The sequence below is a fragment of the Callithrix jacchus genome, chromosome 10 (genome assembly GCF_049354715.1).
Source record: "Callithrix jacchus isolate 240 chromosome 10, calJac240_pri, whole genome shotgun sequence".
Lineage (NCBI taxonomy): Eukaryota > Metazoa > Chordata > Mammalia > Primates > Cebidae > Callithrix > Callithrix jacchus.
The window spans coordinates 38,854,568-38,880,287 of NC_133511.1; the positions used below are offsets into that span (position 1 = coordinate 38,854,568).

The 25,720-nt window shown below is 37.9% G+C and overlaps 1 protein-coding gene across 6 annotated transcripts in view; it reads right to left on the reverse strand.

Moving 5' to 3' along the window:
• Positions 1-25,720, reverse strand: part of ARHGAP42 (Rho GTPase activating protein 42) — a 316,830-nt gene that overhangs the window by 211,735 nt on the left and 79,375 nt on the right. For all 6 annotated transcript variants that reach the window (XM_035265195.3, XM_054241785.2, XM_002754646.6 and 3 more), the window contains one exon: positions 3,996-4,057. In XM_035265195.3, coding sequence (XP_035121086.1) covers positions 3,996-4,057 — 62 coding nt within the window. The remainder of the gene's footprint in view (positions 1-3,995; positions 4,058-25,720) is intronic.

Here is a 25,720-nt window from a genome sequence, read left to right on the forward strand (position 1 = left end):
ACATTTCTTCCCCACCTTATCTCTTTCTCACATGGCTGCCACAGTAATATCTCCTGAATCATACTTAAATTCTCTCATTCTTTTCTCCAAAAACTTCTGGGAATTCTCCCACTACCTATAATAAACACAACAACTTCTAGGGCTAGCCCTGTAACCCTGTATATGACCACAACTATTAATCAGTCCTCTACTAATCTTTTCTAAAAACCATCTGCCTTATTCCACAAATTAGACAAAACTGTCTCCCACTTTGGGGCCTCTGTTCAAGATGATTTGTGTAACTACCATGCCCTACATATGTGATCCTTCCCCAGCTTAGGCAATGTACCCTGTGAATTAAGGGCACCTTAAAAACACCCACCTTCCTCAAATTGCTTCCTCTTATCAGTTCAGAAAATAACACCAAACCGTGTCACAGTCCCAGAGGATTTAGTCTATGCCTGAGTATTATATTGACCAGGCATACCTCAGAGATATTGTGGGTTCACTTCCAGGCTACTGCAATACAGTGACTATCATATTAAATCTAAGTAAAATACATAAATATAAAGTATATAGATTAAACATATGAATATGTATAAATATAAATAAAGCAAGTCACATAAACTTTTGATGTCCAGTGCAAATAAGTTACATTTATATAATATTGTAGTTTAAGTGTGCAATAGTGTCGTGTTTAAAAAAAATGGTGTACAGGCTGGGTACGGTGGCTCACACCTGTAATCCTAGGCCAAGCCAGGAGGATCACAAGGTCAGGAGATCAAGGTCATCCTAGCTAATATAGTGAAATCCCGTCTCTACTAAAAATACAAAAAAAATTAGCCGAGCATGGTGGTAGTCACCTGTAGTCCCAGTTACTCATGAAGCTGAGGCAGAAGAATCACTTGAACCCAGGAGGCAGAGGTTGCAGTGAGCAGAGATCATGCCACTGTACTACAGCCTGCATAACAGAGCAAGACTCCATCTCAAAAATAAAAAAAGATGTACACACCTTAATTTAAAAGTATTTCATGGCTGGAAAATGTTAACAATTATCTGAGCCTTCAGCAAGTGATAATCTTTTTGATGGTGGAGGCTCCTGTCTTGATGTTGATGACTGTTAAATGATCAGGGTGGTCGTCACTGAAGGCTGGAAGGGCTATGACAATTTCTTAAGACAACAGTGAAATTGCTAACAATAATTGAGTCTTTCTTTCAAAGAAGATTTCTCTGTAACATGTAGTACAGTTTGATAATATTTTACCCATGGTAGAACTTCTTTCAAAATTGAAGTCTATCTTGTCAACCCTGCTATTGCATTCTCAACTAAGTTTATGTACTCTTCTAAATCCTTTGTTTTTATTTCAACAATATTTATAGTATGTTCACCAGGAGTAGATTTGATCTCAAGAAACATGTATTTTGCCCATCCATAGGAAGCAATTCCTTATCCATTTAAGTCTAATCATGAGATTGCAGTAATTCAATCACATCTTCATGCTTCACTTCTAATTCTAGTTCTCTTACATCTTCCATCACATCTATAGTTACTTACTCCACTAAACACCTGAACCTCTCCAAATCATCCATGAGGGTTGGAATCAACTTCTTCCAAACTTCTGTTGAAATTTTGACCTCTTGGTGAGCAAGAATCACTAGAATGATGAATCCTTTCCAGAAAGTCTTCAATTTACTTTGATGAGATCCATCAGAGGAATTAAAATCTATGGCAGCTGTAGCCTTGCAAAATGTATTTCTTAAATCATAAGACTTGAAAGTCAAGTCTTTACCTGACTTACTACTCCCTGATCCATGGGCTGCAGAATGAATGTTGTATTGACAGACATGAAACAACACTAATCTCCTTGCACATCTCCATCATAGCTCTTAGGTAACCACATACATTGTCATGAGCAGTAATATTTTTAATGATATCTTTTTTTTTCTGAGCAATAGGTCTCAAAAGAAGGCTTAAAATATTCAGTAAACCGTGCTGTAAACTGATGTGCTCTCATCCAGGCTTCATCTTCTATAACTAGAGCCCAGGCAGGGTAGATTTAGCATAATTCTTAAGGGCCCTAGGATTTCTGGAATGTTAAATAAGCACTGGCTTCAACTTCAAGTCACCAGCTGCATTAACAAGAGAGTCAGCCCGTCCTTTGAAGCCAGACACTGACTACTTTTATTTTATTGCTATGAAAGTCCTAGATGGCATCTTCTCAGGGAAGGCTGTTTTGTCTACATTGAAATTCTGTTGCTTAGTATAGCCACCTTCATCCATGATCTTAGGCAGATCTTCTGGATAACTTGCTGCAACTTCTATACCAGCAGTTGCGGCTTCACCTTGCATTTTTGTGTTATGGTGACAGTTTCTTTCCTTAAACCTTATGAACCAACCTCTGTTAGCTTCAAACTCTACTTCTGCAGCTTCCTCATCTGCCTTCATAGAATTGAAACGAATTAGGGACTTGTTCTCTATGGGCTTGGCCTAAGGAAATGTGGCTAGTTTGATTTTCTCTCCAGACCACTAAAACTTTCTCCATATCTGTAATAAGGCTGTTTTGTATTCTTATCATTTGTGGGTTTAATAGACTAGCACTTTTAATTTCCTCTAAGAACTTTCCTTTGCACTCACAACTTTGCTGACTATTTGCCTTCTTCACTAAGCTTAAATCATTTCTACCTTTTGGCTTAAAAAAGTGAGAGACACATGACACTTCCTTTCACTTGAATACTTAGAGGTCACTGTAAGGTTTTCAGTTGGCCTAATTTCAATATATTTATGTTTGAAGCATTAGAGAGATCTGAGGACAGGAAGAGGGATGGGGGAATGGCTTGCTTATAGAGCAGTCAGAGCACACTCAACATTTATTGATTATGTTCACAGTCATTTCAGTAGGGTTTGTTGAGTCCCAAAAAATTCATAATAGTAACACTAACATTCACTCATCACAGTTCAGCACAACAGAGATAATACTAATGAAAAAATATGAAACACTGAGAGCATTACCAAACTGTGATACAGAGACAGAAAGTATACACATGCTGCTAGAAAAATGGTGCCAACATACTTGCTCAATGCAGAGTTGTCAAAACCTTCAATTTGAAGACAAAACCAAAACAAATGAAAAACAGAAACGACACATTACCTGCAAAATGCAGTACAGCAAAGCACAAAGAAATGACATATGCCTGTATGTGTGTATATATTCCCCCAAGTGGACAGTGAGGTCAGTTAAATCAGAGACAATGTATTAGATAAGTCTGTGACCCTCATTGTAATTAACTATCAGCCTCGTTATCACCATCAGCATATATATACTACCTGCTGGGTGCTGCTACAGATGCTTTCCAACAATCCTGTGGTGTATACACTACTATTTTTCCCATATTACAGATAAGGACATTGCATCACAGACAGAGAAGATCACAGATATTTGAAAACACTGGGCATAATTATGGTTTTGAATGCATAAGTGTTTTACCAATAACTATGCTCTAATATCTTTGCATATATTAATCTATCAATCTAGCATGCTTTCCCCATCCTTCCCAGCCTAGCAAAATTCTCCCAACCTTCAGGGTTCAACTCAACGTTACCTGTTAACGTTACCGTTGCAAGTATGTTGCTCCTTCTATAAATTGTCTCAAAAATTTGAAACATGTCTGTATTATAACACTGAGGTTGTTGTAACTTCTAAACATTTGCTGAATTAGAATGGGTTTGTTAATGGCAGTTTGTTCACCATTTTTAATCCTTAGAACAGTTAAATGGCAAGCAAGATAAAGGTAATTTACATACGCCAAGCAAATAAAATAATTAGGAAAAAATGGTATACTTTATTAGCAATATTTGATAATTGTAGTCACAAATCTTTTATAAAATACATATAACAATTAGTACATGCGTCAAATCACAAGGTCTTGTATAAAGTTCTCTAGTTCAAGAGGTCTATTCTTCCTTTTTAACATGTTGAAACAAAGCAATATTCTTAACAAATACAGAACAGACTTACCAGTCTTCGCCTTTCTTCTTCCACTGCAATGAGTAGTCTTGCAAACTCTTTTAGTGACTGAGCTGTTTGGAAAAAATGAAACATATTTATTTTTTTATTGCTAATATCTAATTACAGAGGAAGAAACCTTATAAGGAAGCTAGTTATTAATTTGTATATAGTATATTCAGTGATTTTATGTTTGTATAACCATTAAAGAGTATACAACAGGATCCTAATGACTAAAAGCTATGGATCAGAGACGTATGTTTGTCTGTATGCTGCAAATTAAAGCCTGGCAGGAACCAACAATAATTTTTTTCTTCAAAGACATTGGAAGAAATATAACATATATACTTAATACGTAAAATGTACACATACATTGATAAATATAGCACTGAGATAATTTATAAGGAGTGACCTACAAATAATCAAACATTTTTAAGTCTATAAAGAGAAATAAATCTACTATTTGGTGTACTTAGAAGCAGCCAGGAATGTAAAATTTTCCACTGACTTCTAGTAACTCAAGGGTCACAGATAATTGAAAACAGATTCCATATACTGAAGGGATCAACTTTACTCCCACATCCAAGGTAAGTTAGATCTTTGCTGTTCAATTCAGTGTGGTCAGAGAAACTAGTAACATCAGCATCTTGGGAGTTTGTTAGAAATGCAAACTCTCAGGCCACACACCAGAATCTGCCTTTTAACAAGATCCCCTGGTGATCTGTTTCTGTATTAAAGTTCAGAGGCCTGCTTTAGAAAACTATCTGTACCTATATTGCTTTACTTTTAGTAGGAATTAGACAAGGAAAGCAATTTGAATTGAAATGAGAAAGATCAAGTATTCAGAAACATTGTGGGAGCAAAAACTAAACTAAGCAAATAAATTAAAGGGAGGTTATAGTAGCATATTATTTAAATATGTATAGGTCCAAATGACAATTATGAAAGAGCAATTCACCTATATCAATTTTCTACACCTAATTCTTAAAATGAATAATTAACCAAAGTCAGAATGTTAGGGTTACAAAATGATAGCACAAATAAACTTTCTGTTCCATGTCCTTGTGTGTGTGTGTGTGTGTGTGTGTGTGAGTGAGTGATAGGGTCTAGCTCTGTTTCTGTTGCCCAGGTTGTGGGGCAGTGGTGAGAGCTCGGCTCACTGCACCCTCTATCTCCCAGGCTCAAGCAATCTTCCTACCTCAGCCTCCCAAGTACTTAGAACTACAGGAGTGTATCACACGGGCTAATTTTGTTAATTCACTAATTTAGTAGATACAGGGTCTCACTATGTTGCCCAGCTGGTCTCAAACTCCTGGACTCAAGTGGTCCTCCTTCCTCGGCCTCCCAAATTGCTGGGATTGCAGGGGGTGAGCCACTGCACCAGGCCATACAGCCTTATTTGTTAGATTCCCAGTCACTTCCTTTAACCATCTTAATACTGAAAACATCCTGTGAGACCAGAAGTTTAGTAATTCTGGCATAAAGCCTACAATAAAGGCAAGTAAGTGAGAAAAACAAATCAAGAATCTCATCAAAAGAACTCATTAAAGAAAATTAAAAATATCTTTCATTTAAGAATTTAAAATTCCAACTTAAAATGTTGTTTTCTCTTTTCAGAATTACTAGGCTTACACCAGCCAAAATGGTGTGAAATGCTAAACCCTATGATTATTTCATATTGGGTTTTATTCACAGTTACCATAACAGAAATCAATGGATTACCTGGGAGACTCTGGTTAATCCAATAAACACATTAATGACCTTTACTTTACAGTTTAGATAAATGAGATTTTAATTTCTCCAGAAATATTGGTATTAATCATATAATACATTCCAGTTTTGATAACAGTAAGTTGAACAAAAAATTATTGTATAAATATAAAGAATATTTTAATTGGATTGTATAACAGCATAGCATATTTTTGTAGTTTTTTTTTTTGTAAGGAAAGTATTCCATCATTCTGGTGGGTATCTACTGCCACTGAAGCTCTTGGTTAGTGAGCTTGAAGAAGTCAGCAAAACTTTGGATGCTGGAAGGCAATGATAACATGTCTACAGAGAAAGATGTTGAGAGGTAGGTCAGTTTGGGCTGCCTGAGTATAGCAGTAAGTATTTTTTTTAAAAAAAGAAAATTCCAAGTCAACGGTTAATTCCTGGGAAAACAAAGTTACATGAATAACACAATCATAATAAACTAAGTAGCTGAGTTGTAACTAATATGTACAAACTCACTACAATATGACATGAAAACGGATTTTGCCAAAGTTGTTTTAACTATCGGGAGAATCAGAGAAAGGAATGTGTAAAACAGTATGAAGTAAAGACATATGTGAAAATAGTATGAAGCCTAACGATAAATATCTAACACTGAAAAACAAATTTTAAAAAGAGCAGGATAATCATGGTCTTGAAAAAGTTACAAGAAATGACTAAAAGTTCAAAGTAGTCTTTCCAAGAAAGTAAAATAAGTGGTGGGGACTGGCAGGATAAGAGATAGCTAGTTTTCATTAAGCCTAACAAAATCTGTAACTTTTTCAACAAATAATGGAAAATAAAACATGCTACAAATGCTTTATTTTCATACTAGTCTAAATGCTAGTAGCATTTAGACTTAGCATTTAGGACATAGCAAATTTATCATTAAATTTCCCAAAGGGCTAAATAAATACCTAGCACATAGAAGGCTGTCAACAGCTATTTTGGAATGAATGAAAATAAAACAATATTAGATTGGCAAGAGCATACTAGAACTTCCCATTTGGTCAACCCAGGAAATGATCACTGGCCCATACAGCCCCAGGCAGTATTTCACTGGCCCCCAGGTATTATTCTAAGAACAGCTGAAATCCACAGGCTTCCCCCAAGGTACCTCCTACCTCAAAGTTGTCTTAAATCAGATTTTGGTTACAAGTAAGAAAACAAGCTCTCATTTTGCTATTCTACCTTTTTGTTTAAAAGTTTATGATGATGTTTTCTATTTTACTTAAATGGTTTTCTGGTCTGTTTCCTATATGAACACCATTTATAGATTTAGTAAGATAATAGTCGATTATAATGGGAATGTCTGGGATGAAAAATTTTAACATGCAAAAGCAATTGCATGTCTGATTCTCTGCAACAAAAACTCCTCTCCCTCCAGCAGTTTTCTGAGACTGGCCCCAATTTGACCATACATTTTCTTCCCTCTTTTTCTTTTGTTAATTTTTCAGGGAAAGGACTTCGAAAAACTAGGATTGGTCTCTTTAAATTTTGTAGTCTCAGTTCCCGAAAAGTACATATTTCTTGGTACAAATGAAGACCCTCATGCTTGTCATTTGTTCTACTAAAAAAAAAAAAAAAAGCTGGGCACGGTGACTCAGGCCTATAATCCCAGAACTTTGAGAGGCCAAGATGAGTAGATCACGAGGTTAAGAGATCCAGACCAACATGGTGAAACCCTGTCTCTACTAAAAATACCAAAATTAGCTGGGCATGGTGGTGGGTGCCTGTAGTCCCAGCTACTTGGGAGGCTAAGGCAGGAGAATCACTTGAACCCAGGAGGTGGAGGTTGCAGTGAGCCTAGATCACACCACTGCACTCTAGCCTGGGCAACAAAGCAAGACCCTGTCTCAAAAAAAAAAAAAAAAGCTAAGGACATTAAATGTTCATTTTATGAATTAGTAACAGTGGCCCAACTTGTTAAGCCCATATCTAAAATTTACCTCTAAATCTTTTCATTTATAATGATATCAAAGTATTGTGTTAATAGTTTACTAGGCTTAACATAACCCAGATCTTTCTGTACTTTCTTAAACAGGAATTTACAATATAACATAGAGCAAGTACAAGAATATAAGGTATTATTATGAAAATTGCTTTTTAAGACAACAGGCCAATGGGGATCTCCTGTCACTTCCCTGCCTGACCCAGCCACGAAGTCAAACAGAAACCTCTGACACAAGCCAGGCAGATCCAAACTGCCTAGTGTGCCCCAGCAGCTCCCTAGACCTGAGAGGCCAAGGTTAGAATTTCTGGTGCACAAGACCCAAAAATGTCCTAAGACACCATGAAAACTGGGGAGTCTATTCTACACCAGACATTGGGCAAAAAGCATATAGAAAATAACTCCTCCCAGCACCCAGCACTGTGCTTTATACAGAATAGTCACTGAGTTTGAGTGATGCTTGAGCCATTTATTCTAAGGCTTTCCTTAAGCAAAATCTGAAAGTTACATCTAAATTTCTAATACTCAAGTGTCAGCAATTATTTGTAATGGTTCATATTTATGAATATTAATATTTACATGAGTAACAACTAGTTTATTATCTTATTTTTGGGATCCAGACTAACATCTAATACAATAGCTGGTCTTAAAATTACAGATTTTAACCATAACAATATTTTTATGACAAGAGCTTGATTTAGTCAGCGATATATTCCAAAACCAATACTTAATACACAGTGGACTGAAAATAGAAGATTAAACGAATTCTGGAGTTTAACAACACATTCTCATAATCTTATTGCTTTACAAGGAGACACACACCAACTCTTATGCAAGGATTCATGAAATATTATGAAAAGGTAGGCCAGACACTTGGGAAATTATGTTAACTATCCAAATTCCTGCCACCTGCAGGAAACTTTCCTGACTATATTTGATAATCTCTCTCCCTTCCTGTCCAGCTGGAGCAGGAGATTACTGAAGAACAATGAAAATATAGTTTTACATACAAATGTTAACTTTCTAACAAATTTTTGAGGCTAAGAATATTACCATAGATTTCCTTTTTATCTCTACAACACAATATTGAAAAAACACTTTCAGAACAAAAACAAAAGTCTATCACTCAAGTCTATATATGACAGGTGCTGAGAGTACAAACATTCACAAACACAACAGTTGAATAATACCTAGAGAGTGAGGAAGTATGACGACGGCTTCTGTATTTGCCAATATCATAAATTCTGAAACATTCCTAAACTGTCTAAAATACCTATTTTTTTAGATTAATCTTTTTAGCAGGTTTAAATTTATCCTACTATTTTTGCCTGAAAGACCTATTTAAGGTCTAAAAGTAGAAAGAAATTTTTTTAAATTGCTCGCTGTTCATTGTTGACACTATCTTCATTACTAGGTAATATACCAGCAAATGTTTTAACAATTGATCAGTTTGGGCTTTCTGTGTTTTACAACTACAATGAGAATTGGGAAAGCATGTCTCTCTTGCATTTATATCATAATCAGACAATGCTATGTTAAAATTTTCTTCCAGAAGTCTTTCCTCAAACTTAAATAGCATATATACATACCCAAGAAATAGTACAGATCATAAATTCAGTGAAATATACAATCATGTAAACAGCATACTATATCACTTGATTACAGTGCACAAATCACTTATGACCTTCTGTAAGGGAGATGCTGCACGTCAGTCAGGAATCGGCCAAGGCAGCCTTCTGGCACAGTATGACTCAGCAGGTTTGGAGCACAGGTGTACAACTCTGCACATTATGTAACCACACAAGATGCATTATGTGATCACCCACAAGAGCACTTGCTTGTCTTGGAGCCACTACTGTCTGTAAAAGGTATAATTACCCTGCTAATGCTCTCACCCAGGCTTCCGCCCATGGCTTGGTTGCACTCATAGCTTGCTTGCACCCCTGGTTCACTCATACCCAGAGAGAAAGTAAAGCCATATCAAAACTGTCTACTATTATTTCTCAAACATTTTGTCCAGCTACCTGCCACTCATCTACCCACTCCTCTTGGTTCTCAGCTTGGGCTAGAACCTGACACTTGGCATAATGTACAGTATGGTACAGTAGAGAACTGGGTCAGCAGTAAGAATTTAGACTTTGTTGCCGGGCGCAGTGGCTCGCGCCTGTAATCCTAGCACTTTAGGAGGCTGAAGTGGGTGGATCACCTGAGGTCAGGAGTTCAAGACCAGCCTGGCCAACATAGTGAAACGCCATCTTTGTTTTTTTTTTTTTAAAAAAAGGAATTTAGACTTTGTAATATCTCTAGGAAAACATGAAAGTCTACAAAGTCTGTAAAAGCCAGATTGAAACAATGCAGTTATATTTTATAAGTTCAGATGATGCCCCAACAATAACCTTACTTTTCCATTGGGATGAGAGATGTAGGCTCTATAAAGCCCTTTCTTAGAATCCTTCTAAACTGACATTTCAGAGTAGGAAAAAAGTAGTAAAACATTACCACTTAACTTGGATATGAGCTGGAGCAGATGATTTGGTCATATGCTTCTAGATCTGGCTACACCAAAAAAAAAAATAAGAGTAGGATAAACATACATAGACAAGTGACACCCAGCATTATACTACAAAAACATGCAATAATCTAAGGAGTATCATATCAGTAGTTTATGCTTGGAACTTCCACTAAGAGAGTCTCAATTTTTTGAACGCTTGAAAAATCAAAAGTAGCATGCTGACTGCTATATCCAATGGTAAGTTTTAAGAACAATTTAACCCATAACCAAAACAAGAAGCACAATCAGCTTGTGGTATGCCTAAACAATAAATACCATGACAGCAAAACAGACTGAGTTTTATTAAAAGTGACACCAACTCTCCCCCCAGATACTTGGTGTCTTTGATAGCAATTAACACCCTCACAGATAGGCCATCCACTCCGTCTGCAACACTGGCTTTATTTGCCACCATAAATACTAGTTATTATTTTCTAGAAGCATAAGATCAAATAAGATTTTTCCACTTCATGTGTGGCTTCAACCTCCACAGATGCTCAGTTGCAAAGTCAATAAATTGCTTCCTATTAAATAAATCAACAGAAAAAAATTCACAGCCCTACTGACAAATACTGGCATGTCACCATAAATATAACCTAGAACTTGGAGGCATACATTCTTCTTCTAATAGTTCATAGCCCAGTGGAATCTAAAGTCTCACAGGAAAAACTCATGGAAATTTAGTTATCATTGAGGTATCTAAGTCTGGTTCTTTGCAATGTCCTCTTTGTGGTCAGAATTTTTTTTAATTGTCAAACACAAATCAAAAACAGAGTGATCTTGAGAACGAGCTCTGAAATTGTGCATTTCTTCAATTATATCCTATCATCAAGGCATCTCAATGAAGTCATGCAATCAAGTGAGTTAAGTTTAGGCAAATATGAGATATACCAAATTGGAAGAGCTTACTAGACATTGTTTGAATAATTATAAAGTTGTTTAGTATCATAACATAGTTCCTAATTATTAGGAAATAAGAAATAGACAGTCCACAAACGAAAATAATAATAAAGTTAAACTTCTATCAAGTTAAAGCAGATACTCCGCACATGGTTAGGGCCATTTCTGCCTCAGCACTTGTCTGTCTTAATCTACATTACAAGCACCTGTGCTGTATTTGGTCCCTCTAGCAATCAAACACCACCTTGGAATCCATTCATTTACCATCAGGTAATATGGTTATCCTCTAACCATACTACAACCATACTACCCAGACTCTTGGCAGGGGTTAGGACCCATAATCTAGCCTCCTTTTAAATTCTCACTCAGCCCCTGTTCCCAGTGCTTCCCTCCATGCCTGGGTTCTGACACTGTGCAGGTACCCAGGCACTAACCTGTGCCATACTTTAATCTTGTCTATCGATGTGGATCCCAACATTGCCTGCCAAACCACATTTGGGCTGAGATTCAGAACTTGTGACCAAATCTTTAATCTTTTGCTCTCTTCAGGTCTAACTGAATAGTTTCATTTCTCTTATCCTCACCAGCATAACAACTTATATTAGTCTGTTTTCATGCTGCTATAAAGAATTACGTGAGACTAAGGTAATTTATAAACAAAATAGGTTTAATTGACTCATACTCCTGCATGGCTGGGGAGGACTCAGGAAACTTATGATCATGGTGGAAGACAAAGGGGAATCAGAAACGTCTTACATGGTGGCAGGAGACAGAGTGCATGCAGGGGAGACTGTCACTTTTAAACCAACATATTTCATCAGAATTCCCTATCAGGAGAACAGCGTGAGGAAAAACACCTCCATGATTCAGTCACCTCTCTTGACACACGGAAATTACAATTCGAGAAGATATTTGGGTGAGGACACAGAGCCAAACAGTATCACAGCTAGACTCAAAAGAAAGAAACCTGTAAGCCAGGGACTTGGCCCGTAGGAGAAAGGTACTGCTCCTACTGCTCCAGATTGTTAGGATTACCTATGAAAATTAATAATAATTATGATTACTCCAGGGTAAAAGTCACAGTAGATTATGGAAATAATTATAAGCTATATATCTAATAGTTTTTCCTTAAGATATCCTCCCAGAACTAGCTTAAGACCACTTAGTAATACCTACTCTGCAACTGCCAAACTACAAGGTAATTTGAGAGTTTAGGTATATACACTGATATATACCAGGTTTATATAAATAGTAGGTGTATGTATTTCGCAAAAGGCCAAATTTTGGCAAATAGATATATGCAAACACAAAAAGGACAACCTTTCATTTTGACACAATTTTCAAAACTTAATTTCTGCTGGCTTTTCCCTAGACGTCTTCCCACTATTTTATTACTTCAAATAAACTTTACCTAAATTCTTGAGAAGCCTTTACTGAGATTTTTGTCAATGCACTAAGTGTTGCTGTGCCTAATGAAGTCCTTAAGTAACATATTTTGTTGGTTTTTTTTTTGCAGGCACACTTAGTGTGCTCATGAAAATGAGCAACTGTGCAATTCTGAAGTTACCTTGTTTTGTTTCAATGATGTTTAATCTATTTCCCAAAGCCAAAACCACCCCCAATTCAGAAATCATTTTCCCATATGTGAGTGTTCTCACATTTGGGAGTTCCTCTACCAAGAGGCAGTGACATTACATATACTATCTCATTTAATATCCACATCATTATACGAGGTGCTGAAGTAAGTATTCTCTTCATTTCACAGGGGAAAAAGGACGATCCATTAGCTTCAGAGCTTGCCCCACAATCCCAGAGGTGGTAGGTGGAGAACCCGGTATTTAATTTGACTGTTTGATTCCAAAGTCCATTCTCTTCCAACAAACCAGTACTGCCAAAGGGAAAAAATTAAAAAGTAGTGCCAACCTGCATCCTGCTACATTACAGAAGTAAAAGAACAGGGTTATCATTTTTAAAGGCAAACAGTTCCAAAGCTGTTTGCACTCAAAGAGTAATCAGGTGCCAAGTATCCTTACTGAGGGGGAATAATCAGTACTTTGCTGCTGACAAGCAACCACTTACACCTCGCCCTGCTCCCATGCTTCCTGCCATCAGGAACTGACCTCCCAGCACTCCTTCACATTCCACAGGCTAAAGCACCCCATTCATGCTCTTCTGCACCCAAGCTCCTGCCACCACCCACCCTAGTGAAGCCTCAACATCCGCTTCCTTGCCCAGTGCTCTTTTCCACAACCTCTTAACCTCCAGTGACCTGTTCTCTGTAATTCACACACCCACAAGGACACTAAAAGTTCAAGCTATCTAACCCCTTTGCTTTTGCTTTTTGGCAATCCTTTTATTCAACTCTAGTTCACTCCTACTCTCATTTCCCACAGTGGCTATCTAAAAAGAATTCTAGTCTTTCTCTCAAGAACCCAGCTCCAAATTTCCCTCACTCTTACCAGATGGCCCGGCCTCCTGATTCTGTGAGAGAAGTTCAAGACTCTGATCAGCACTGTCTTTATTCATTCTCCTCAACTTGTCTACTGTCTCAGAAAAGGGGCCCTCTTCCTCTCAAAAGCCTACAACTCCACAGTAAGCCTCTAATCTCACTTCTGTCTCTTTTCCTTCTCTTTCCCTCTCTATTATTTTCATCATCACTCCTCCCTCCTCACAATGCTATTTCTTCTTCCTCTTGGTCTGCAAACAAGCTCCAAGCAAGGGTCCTACTATCCTCATGAGGTCCAAGGAGCAGAAAAACATGGCGGGAGGGAAAGGAGGAGATTTACCTGATGCGGGTGCTAGCACTGCACAAAACCTCTTTAATGCTCACAACATCCCATGAGAAAGTCACATGTAAAACACAAATCTATCACCATTTTCTGCATTTTTCACATAGGAAAACTAAAGTGTGTGGGTTAAATAACATACGTGGTCATAGAACTAATGACTTGCAGAGCTAAGTTTGAATCAAAATTAGCTGACCTGAAATGTATACACTTTTCACTACTGTAGGTATAGCCCCACAGCACCATCTCATCATCCCAAATTTAACAAATCAAATTAACTCCAGGGAATTTAATACTAGGGATTTTTTTTAAATCTCAAATTTAACACATGTCAAACTAAATTCACAATTCTGTTCCACCCCCAGATGCCCTGGCACATAAGAATACATAAAGGTGCTGGTAACACCATTCTCCTAGTAACATGAGTGATGAATAATCCTCAATCCTTTCTTCCATATATTCAATCACCAAATGCTGCTGCTTTTTCTCTCTACCCTTCTTACCTAACCATATAAGTCTCTTACTTGATCTCTGCTGTCATATTACATTAATTCCCCAGCTTCTGCGGCTCTAACTCTTTGTATGTAGGAACACCAGAATAAAATTCCTAGAGGGCACCTTTGATCATGTCATTATCCAATTCAAAATCTTTAAATGGATTTTTAAAAAGGGTCCAGGCCAGGCGTGGTGGCTCACACCCATAATCCCAACACTTTGGGAGGCCAAGGCAGGCAGATCACAAGGTCAAGAGATGGAGACCATCCTGGCCAACATGGTGAAACCCCATCTCTACTAAAAATACAAAAAATTAGCTGGGCATGGTGGTGTGTGCCTGTGGTCCCAGCTACTCAGAAGGCCGAGGCAGGAGAAGTGCTTGAACCTGGGAGGCAGAGATTGCAGTGAGCTGAGACTGTGCCACTGCACTCTAGCCTGGTGCCTAGAGACAAAGCGAGACTCTGTCTCAAAAAAAAAGTGGGGGGGTGTCCAAATTCCATACTGCAAATAATTTGAGGCCTCCATGATGTGGCCATAAGTTCCCTGGTATGTTAGTCCAAGATGCTACTATTTCTAATCTCGAACTCTGCACTTCAAAACTACTATACATTCCTGTAATTTCCCATTACTGTGCTTTTCTTTTACCTGTATTTTCTGGCTGCATCATACCTTACTATTATGACCCAGTTCAAATAACTGCCTCTCTTTAGGCATCTTTTGATGTCCCTAGCTGGAAGTCCTTCTCTGACTCTGATACTCTCACAGCATTCTATCCTTACTGTACCTAAAGCCCTGGGCACATTATCCTTAACATTATACTGATTATAACATAAGTTATTTTTTGATGTCCCCTTCTATTTTGTAAGTGTAACAAGAATACAAGATGATTTGATTGATGTTTGCATGCACTAAATTACTCCAGAAGTTCTTTGCACTCAGAAGACACTCATTATTGGTAGAAAAGTTTAGAGAATCCAAAGTTCACATCAGCATGAACTAAGGAAGTCACACCTTGTATATTATTTCAATCTGAAAAGCTGCTTTCTTTATCATCTCTGGGAAATTTGCACAGCATCTGCACTGGCTCGTGAAAACCATCTCTTCTTCTGAAAACATACACTTAAAACCTATTCTCAGGCTGTGAAGGACAACATGATAAGAAATGACTAGGTTTTCCTACAAACAAGTGGCACTTACAGCTTTGGTGACTGCACTGGCACAATGCTCTGTCACAACACTGGAAATCAGGGATCTGATCATCCAAAAGGCACACTGCAGGAACAGACTAAAACACTACCATCCTCCAACTGTGCCGCCTTCTGCACAGATCACAAGTCTACTGTTGATTTTTTGTTTTCTTTTGAGACAGAGTCTCACTTTATTGCCCAGGCTGGAGGGCAGTGTCACGATCTCAGCTCACTGCAGCCTCCGCCTCCTGAGCTAAGATGATCCTCCCACCTCAGTCTCTCAAGTAGCTGGGACTACAGGTATACACCAATATGCCCAAATAATTTTGGGGGTTTCCCCTTGTTTTCCAGGCTGGTCTCGAACTCCTGGGCTCAAGCAATCCACCTGCCTAGCGCCTCTCCCAAAGTGTCAGTATTACAGATATGAGCCACCATGACCAGTCAAGACTGGTGTTTAAAGCAGTAATTTTCCACAGGCTGCATGAGACACTAAGGGGTTCCATAAAATAAAAGAATCCTGGGTCACCACCTAGGGGAGTTTGTCTTAGTTCAGGTTTGCGGTGGAGCCCAGTGATCAAATTTGTAAGGCTCCTCACAGTTGATTCTGACACTGGGCAGTTTGGCAACTCCTGACTTTAGGAAATAAAATGCAGGTTTTGTGTGAGGAATTAAAGATTTAAACTATATTTAAGTAGGAAATGCTTTATATTTCAATAAAATTTGTATGGATCATCGTTACTTCTTTATTTGAAGTTCATGTGTATTTCAATGGCAGAAACAGCACTCTCAGCACTGAGATGTTATCTCTGAGTCCCAAAAAGCAAGCATGACACCAAAGCTCTTCTCTCCACTGCTCCCGGAATCATGACTCAGCAACTATCCTGAATTCCATCCTTGACAAAGAAATTGCTCCAAATTCCCCCTTTTTTAAGGTTTTTATTCCTAGATAACTATCCAAGGCAAACATTTCTTTAACTTCTTGGTAAGGCCTATGATTCAACTCTGTTCTTGTTTTCAAATTTCTCCCTCTCTATTCTGCTTCCTTTTCATCCCCAAATGTCTTCTTCCTTGCTCATACATTTGTCCTTACTTTTTTAACGATGAGTTCCATTAATTTATGAGTGTCTATATCCTGCCTCCTAATTCTAACAGACATGATCTCCAGGGCTATTGCCTTTCTGGTCCAAACATTTCATGTCAAAATTGAAACTATATTTTTATTATTTCATTCACATTTTAAGAAGTGTTCTCTTGATGCATAAAGAATTTTGTGATGTGTCTAATCTTTGACTTACTGTGAACTAACAAAGATTTCCATGCTATAAGTTATCACATCTATGGATGCTGAGAGAAACTGCCTAAAGCACAATTGTAATCAAAAGCCTCGAGTGTTTTTTGAAAACCTGCAAATTAAAGTCTAACTACATAGCAAAGTCTTCTATAATTTTCTCTGGCTCTCAATCCTTATACTCCAGCTAAGAGGATATCACATCCTGGTTTTCTTCAACATCACAAATATCAAGGTAATGAAAATTCAGGTGTGCAATCAGACTAAGTATGCCCAAGCAGGAAAAGAAGTCCAATGATCCAGAGACAAATAGAGAATTGGGGAAATTCTCCAATGCTATAAATGCATCAAAATAAAAAATAAAAAAATCTAGTGGTGGTGCAGCCAGCATGCCTCAGAGATACTTACCCCTTTTGCACCAAATGGTTTCAAATCCAGAATTAGGTCAATATCATGGAATCATATAAATCTGATAAATGGAGAACAAACTGAGCTTCATTTTACAGGCAGTTTGCTGTACCACCACCATCTTAAAATTATAGATATCTGTATAATGAAAGTATTACAGAAAAAATATCTAAATAATCATCACTCTTTATATCTCCGTAGCGCTTCTCACAGTCTTAACATGTAGTGAACTTACATGTTTTATCATGTAACTCCTCTAACAAGAACATTAACCCCCCTGGGGTGAGGATTTTTTCTGTTTTGCGCAATGATGTATCTTCAGCACCCAACATGGTACCTGACAAATCCATGGTACATGATAAGTATTTATTGAATAAATGAACAAGTAACCTCAAAGTCAAAGTTGACAACCTAGGAGCCGAGTTATCAAGATTATAGTACCCATATAACTTTAGAAAAATCATTTCACCTCTGGGTCTAAAGGAAAATATCAGCATTATCTCCCATGCTCACCAAAGTCTCTTTCTACTCTAGTATACTCCATTTGCGATTTGGGAAACCAAGCCAATGTTTCTAGGTCAGAAGTAGCATTTTCTGATAAGTCAGGAAATAAAAAACAAAATCAAAAACACCACATGTTGTCCCTCCCCACACCCACAGGTACATAAAGTGGCAAAAGAAAGATCTTAGAATTATAGAAATTAGAACGGCAGCTGTCAGAGAGAAAGAGATAAACTACTCCACACCAAGAAAACACCTATAATACAATACCATCCTCAAAGGCTATTTTAAAGCTGATGAAGAATTTCGATTACACTATATTCAATATGGGGAGAGAAACTCCACAAAGAAAACCAGAAAAACACCAAAAAAACCAGGCCAGTGGGCTGAACTTTAAGAAATGATCTATTACTACTGACCTCTTTCCAATTAACAAGTCCAAGCTGTGCACATAACACCCACAAGGGCAAGCACTTATTTTTCTAGGATCTGAAGTTAACCAATAGGCACCCCACTAGGCCTAGTCTAGCTTGAATATGTTCTCTTAGCATAACAAGTTTTGTTTTTACACCATTCAAAACAATTGTGACTTCACTGTCATCGGTTGTTTAATGTTGGTGTCCTCCAACAAAAATTTAAATTACCTTATGCCACACATAAGGTAGATCTGGTTGATGCTTGAATATTTACAGAATAATGAGTTATACAACCAGGAAATGCAGGCAAAGACAGGTTTAAAAGAGAGGCAAGAGAAAACTACAAAGTGGGTTTCTGACTCTAATTCCCATTGTCCTTTGGCTTTAACAATGTTCTTATAGAAGAGCAAACAACCTCCCCTATTATGAGTCTTCAATAACATTCCACCATGTTTCATACAGTGGATCCTGCGTAGGTCAGGTGGACCAACTTCATCACTGCTCTGCCGGTATCCACAAATGTGCCAGCAATATTGCTTTTGGGATTACCAATGCATTTTATAATATGTTAATTTACCAATATAAAACTTGCAAATAATTAGGGTCAAGTATATATTTCTGCATCCCAAATTAGTGTGGGCCATAGCATTTATTGCACTATCTAATGATTTTGTTGAGATTATTTTTTACTAACCACAGGTAAAAGTCCTCCTTGACTATCCACTTCCCTGAAATAAGCCCTTTTTTAAGTCATGTTACTTTAAAAGAAGGGTATTGGTACCACCTTATCCTTTAGTTTGTAAACTTCATGTGCGCAAAATTTTAACCACATTTTTCATAAGCACAGTTCTTGTCACATAACACGTAGTCAATAAATATTGAATATGTGCAAAAAGCATAAATTTTTAACTCCAGTTTGAAATTTATTTTGATATTTATAAATATTTTTTAAACTTTTTTCTTCTAAATTTTGAGATTGGAGTTTCACTTGGTCCCCTAGACAAGAGCGCAGTGGCGCGATCTCAGCTCACCAGAACCTCTGACTCCCAGGTTCAAGCAATTCTCCCATCTCAACATCCAAGTAGCTGAGACTCCAGGCACATGCCACTATGCCTGGCTAAATTTTCTATTTTTAGTAGAGACAGGGTTTCACCATGTTGGCCAGGCAGGTCTCAAACTCCTGACTTCAGGTGGTAACACCTGCCTCGGCCTCCCAAAGTGCTGGGATTACAGGTGTGAGCTACTGTGCCCAGCCAAAAATTTGTTCTAAATGATTCTAAAATACATGTACAAATTACTTATGTGTATATGTGTGTGCATGAATGTAAATATAGGACCTATTTCCCTCTGAAAATTACATTAGCCTACTGAAAAGAACCATCGTAGATATCTTCAAGTAAGTACTTACTTTTTAGGTAAGGCTCTAAAATTCTACTTACCCTAAAGTAATTCATTTCTGTAAAAGTTTAATAGGTTTTGCCAGGGGGCAGTTATTCACCCAACAAACATTTATTAAATCTTTGCTACAAATAAAGCTCTGAAGTACTATGTAGGAATAAGAATATGAGTAAAACTTTCAGACCTCAAAAAGCATGTAATTTGCTACAGGAGATAGGAGAGTGAGCCCTCTGTACAAAAGCCTGGGCTATTTTTTGTTTGGCAGAACAAAGTCACAAAAAAAGAAATGAGGTTTCAGGGGATTCATGTATATCAATAAGTTAAAAGATACATTTCTTTCCAGGTTTGTGACATGACAAGTTTTCAGGTTGTTTTTTAATGAAAGCCTGAAATATGAAACATCTAAGTGTTTGAATTTCAAATTAAGTCAAATAATGTGCTTCAAAATACGAAGCTAATATGATAAAAGCATCTCTCTCAAGTAGCATGTTTTCTTTAAGAAAGGAGCACCACCTGAAATGTGCAACTTTCCCAGCTGCTTCAATCCTTAATTGTGGGTGGTTTCTGTGTGGGTACAAAAATAAGGGTGGGTTTTTTTAAAAAAAAAAAAAAAAAGGAAAACAATAATACAATTGTCCAACTGAGAGCTATTAAGAAGTAAAATATGCTTCCTCTGCAGAGTTAAAAAGAAAATGTTATTTGTATAAACAATTTAGGCATTTAGAAATGTTCCACTTTAATACACGACTTCCTGATTTATATAACCACATTGAAGTGGCTGTAATGAGGGTCTGTAAAATCTGATGGATACTTTTTTGATTCAGCAAATGAGAAGACAATTTACTTCCTTGAATTTAATAAAATACCACAGGTCTCTTTTAGAAAAGTTCAGCTGTGGTTGATAATGGCATTGCCTTGATTTATAAACTTTTTCCTAAAAATGCCCAAGAAGAATCTCATGGTTTCAAACAACTTCATATCTTTTTTCTTAAGAGACAGGGTCTCACCATGTCACCCAGGCAGGAGTACAGTGGTGTGATCAGAGCTTGCCGTAACTTCAGCTCTTGGGATCAAGGAATCCTCCAGCCTCAGCCTCCTGAGTAGTTAGGTCTAAAAGTGCATGCCACCATGCCTGACTAAACTTTTACTTTTTACGGAGATGGGGCCTCCTCATCCAGGCTGGTCTGGGACTACTGGTCTCAAGCATTCCTCCCGCCATGGCCTCTCCAAGCACTGGGATTACAGGTGTGAGCTATCACACCCCGCCCAGTTCTACATTTTGTATCACAATATAACTAGACAAATATTAAGAGTAAACTTTAAGAATGCATATTTGTGGCTCACAGCCAATTCTGAAGAAAATTTTCATAGAAGTATTTTCAATAATTTAACCATTTAATTAGTTTAAGTCAAAAAACAAAATAGGTCCTTTTTTATAAAAAATTATTAATGACCTTTTAAATGCATTTCGTGCATTTATTATGCCAGTTATAACTTTTAGCCTGAAGTGAAGGCTATTATCTCTCAAAACGTTTCTACACTACGAGGAATCCTTTCAAAATACACAAAGTAAACTGTTTCCCATACTTCCCACCCTAGACTATATTCTTATTTCTCATTTGGGAAACAGAATCAAATATCACCTTTCCATTTGACCTAAGAGATACATCTTCAAACTGAAAATTTTATGCCTTTTCTCCACAGTAACTCTTCTAACAAAGAAACTGAAGGAGACTTTCCAACCACTCCCTTGAAAAAATTCTTCTTGACACCCTCAGAGCAGGTATCCAAGCTCACTCTCAGGATTCTGTCTACAGACCAAGGTGAGTCACTTCACCACAGGAACCTGCTGATACACACCCAGACTGAGAGATGTAATCAAACAATAAATATCTGCACCTCGGCAAAGCACTGCCAGCACAGGAAGACACAGTAAAGCTCCTGTGACTTGAATTGACAATATTTAACCCTGTCTCCTAGATCTTCACTTTTCAACAAATTCTCCTAAAGACAGAACAAGAAATGAAAATGTCAGGTGCAGGGCCGGGCTCGGTGGCTCAAGCCTGTAATCCCAGCACGTTGGGAGGCCGAGGCGGGTGGATCATGAGGTCAAGATATCGAGACCATCCTGGTCAACATGGTGAAACCCTGTCTCTACTAAAAATACAAAAAATTAGCTGGGCATGGTGGCGCATGCCTGTAATCCCAGCTACTCGGGAGGCTGAGGCAGGAGAATTGCCTGAACCCAGGAGGCGGAGGTTGCGGTGAGCTGAGATCGCGCCATTGCACTCCAGCCTGGGTAACAAGAGCGAAACTCAGTCTCAAAAAAAAAAAAAAAAAAAGTCAGGTGCACCTCAGCCAATGCCATGCACAAAACTTGCTTCAGGTTCGATCTCTCACCCATCGATCTGTATGTACACGGACAATTTGTACAAACATTTCCATATAGAAGTTTCTCTTTAAAAATACGACATGCTCTTTGTGCTTTTCTCTTCTTTTCTTTTTTTTGAGATAGAGTTTCACTTTGTTGCCCAGACTGGAGTGTAGTAGTGTAATCTCAGCTCACTGCAACCTCCGCCTCTGGGATTCAAGCAGTTCTCCTGCCTCACTTTCCTGAATAGCTGGGATTGCAGGCACACACCACCATGCCCAGATAATTTCTGTATTTTTAGAAGAGACAGGGTTTGTTGACCAGGCAAGTCTTGAACTCCTGACCTCAGGTGACCCTCCTGCCTAGGCCTCCCAAAGTGCTGGGATTACAAGCCCCCAGGCCAGGCCAACTAACAATTAAGCACTACTTTCCTTGTTGCTATGTCTGCATATCTGCATTCAAAACAAAGTAAACAAGGGACCAGCAATACACTAGTTAAGTCAGAAATAGCTGGGTGACTGTTACAAAATATAGTTTGATGTGAACTACCTGACTCATTTTTCTACTCAGAATTTGGAGCTATTACCTTAGTTGACAAATGGCAGTGTGTTGCCTGTCACTACCACAGGAATTTTCTGTTTAGGTGTGTCTAAAGGAATGAAGTCTCCACCAAAAATATTTACTAGCAAACTGACTCTCCTTCTTGGTAAATGTTTAATCTCTCGAGTGCAAAGCTCATGCTGTCCAAGACTTTACTGAGAGTCTAGGCCATCATACAACATCACTGACCAAGCTGTTTATGCACAATTGCAACTGGACTTTCCAAAGGTTTCCAAGATTACAGAGAATGAATAAACTTTGCCATATTAATGACTAACATTTCTGTATAAACAATTAGCACTAGTCGTATAACACAACTGTATAACAATTGGCACTAGTTCAGTTTGACTAACAATATCTAGATTTTTTAAAAACCTAGACATCTTCTCATTTTTAATCTTTGATTTAAAATGATTTCAAATTATAAGTACTTCATACAAAAACAAAGTAGAGTAACTTGCATGCTCCAGCTTTGGTGTGGATAAAAATTCTCAAGTGATTGTGCTAAGACTTACAGCTTTTTATTATCCTATACACTAATGTGCTAAATCAGCATAGCTGAACAACCTGTCTCATAGGCAGATTCACAGTAATATCTTTGGGCATCTGGCCATCTGAACTAACCCACCATAAACAGTGCTTTCAAACGAGTACGATTTTAGTTTCTGCACAAATAGTCTTTTATTTCCTATCCATAAGGTTTTAAGGCTGGCCAAATAACTCATGTTGGAACATTATCAATTCCCATGCAAGAGTGTGCTCCAGGACTGATGCAATGGGTATTGTTTTTGTATTTACATACATGTTACTTGTGTAATTACAGTTAAATAATAGTTCCTTTTGTATTTGGTCTACCCCCATAAATTATCATGAGAGGAGGCTTGAATCTTGTACCGGTTTATAATCACTCCCCTCTCTTTCATCACTGATTTCTGAACTCCAAGTGTTTAGCACTGTATTCCTAACTCAATGTCTTCCTCACTTGGTTCAAAAATCCAAAGCCAAGTAAAAAGTGGGCAGTTAGTGCAGCTGTGGGAAGTTAAGTGGATGGACTCAACAGCCGCTTCCCACTCATCCAACACTGCAGTGAGCAGATGAAAGGGAACAAGCCAAAGCTCACCTGCAGCTCGTTTATCCTTAGTGAAGGGAGAGTAATGGCCTCTTGATGCTCTCCAATGAAAAGGGAGATGCTAAAAAAAAATAGTACAGGATGCTGCCCTGCTTGGGACTTCAGTCCTGACCTGCTCTCTGAGCCACAGGAATTCCCCACTGGGTCCTGAACAACAAATCCCATTTTGCCTCCTTCCAAGCCAGCAATGTGTCACTGGTACAAAACAAACAAAACAAAAAACCCAGCAAGCCCAAGGCCAAAAGGGTGGGGACAGAGGCAACCAGTGAAGGCTGGGGCAGATGTACAGGCCAGACATGGGCCTACACATCAAACACACTCCCAGAACACCTTTCATAATTAGCCACTGTACTGATACAGTAACACCACCTTCTCTTCCTTACTTTGCCCAAAACCCTTTTTCATCTTCTTCCACTGTAAGCATAATGAAAGCAGACATCTTAATTCATCTTCCTATTGCCCTCTTACCCACTCATTCCCACCGCCACACCTTACACACAGAAAGCCTACCAGTGTCTTGACTTTTCAAGTCCTTTTGTGTTGACGTGACTCACATACAAAAGATGAGCTTCTTTTTAAGTCATGGTATTTTGTGGCTATGTCATCATTAGGTCTCAAGCCTACTCCAGCTGAGAGTGTTATGCGGCTGTTGCTCACTGCTCAGATTCACAGCTGTTCCTGCCTCATTTCTCTTTCATTAAATCAGTGCAATAATGAAGTTGCTGGAACTCAGGCTTCAACAAGGTAATGTAAAGACAGCAGAATCACTGTACCTTCCCACATAGAACTGAAGTTGATAAAGGTGGATAAGCGTTATCCTTGAGCTCCACCCACGCCAGCCACAAGTATTAGTCCCAGGGATACATTTTCCAGTTCATTGTCCTTGGTGGAACAGCTTGGGATAATCTCATCATCTTTCATGTTGGGAATGATTCTTCAGAGCCTCCTACTACTACTTCTTTATTATCTATGTAATTTATTTACAACTGTTTAAAGTGTATGTGGGACCTCAGGTAAAGGGTAAAAAGTGTTGAATAGGAAATTGAAACATATTTATATTTTTACACTAGCTGTTCCAGAAATATTTTATACTTATAAGTAATTCTCCTCTAAGTTTTCCTAATAGCATTGCTATTAAAATCAGATTCCCAGTGCAAAGGGATTAAATAGGTCTCCTGATTTAAAATTAGCAAGCAACATCACATCACTTTCGTAGATGCTTCAGCTCCTGATCTCCAACCTGAAATTTAACTTCTGAAAGCCCCTATAGCATTAGAATTTAATGTAATATTCATTGCTTGTAAGCCTTCACCTACTGATCAATTCACACCTCTCAAATCTAACATGCAACAGCTGCACAACAATGTTCACTTAGCCAAAATGGAAAGAGTCAAACAAACCACTGTTGAGATATCAAGTTCACTACAACTTGGGGAAATTATCTAACATCTGCCTAGAAGGCTGCATAGCATAATGATTAAAAACCCTGCGTCCACAGTTACTACATGCATGTGTGACTTTAAGATGTCTTTTAAGTAAGAAGCTTGACGGAAATGGAAATATACAGAAGGATGTTTACTGTACTCTTAACAATAACAGGTAAGGGGTCAACCAGAAGTAGCCTGAACATACTATAGGGATTATTTCATAAATTTATGTATATAAACCTGATGAAATAAACTCATAAAACCATTAAAGTTATATTAGCTGTGGAAACCCAGAAGTATTTGCTATAATCTTTTTTTCAAAGGAAAATATCAAATTATATATATATATATATATATATCATTGTGTTATAAAAATATGTGTATAAGTGAAAAAAATTAAAGTTTATAAGGACAATTAGGTCATTTATTCAACAATTTATCTGAGGGTCTACTGTTAGGATCTGGGTCAAGTGCTAAGGCTAAAAGGGTTAAAATAAATATCTGGCCTCTGCCTTCATGGAATTTATAGCTGAATATAACTAGGTGAAGGCTGGCCACAGTGGATCACACTTGTAAT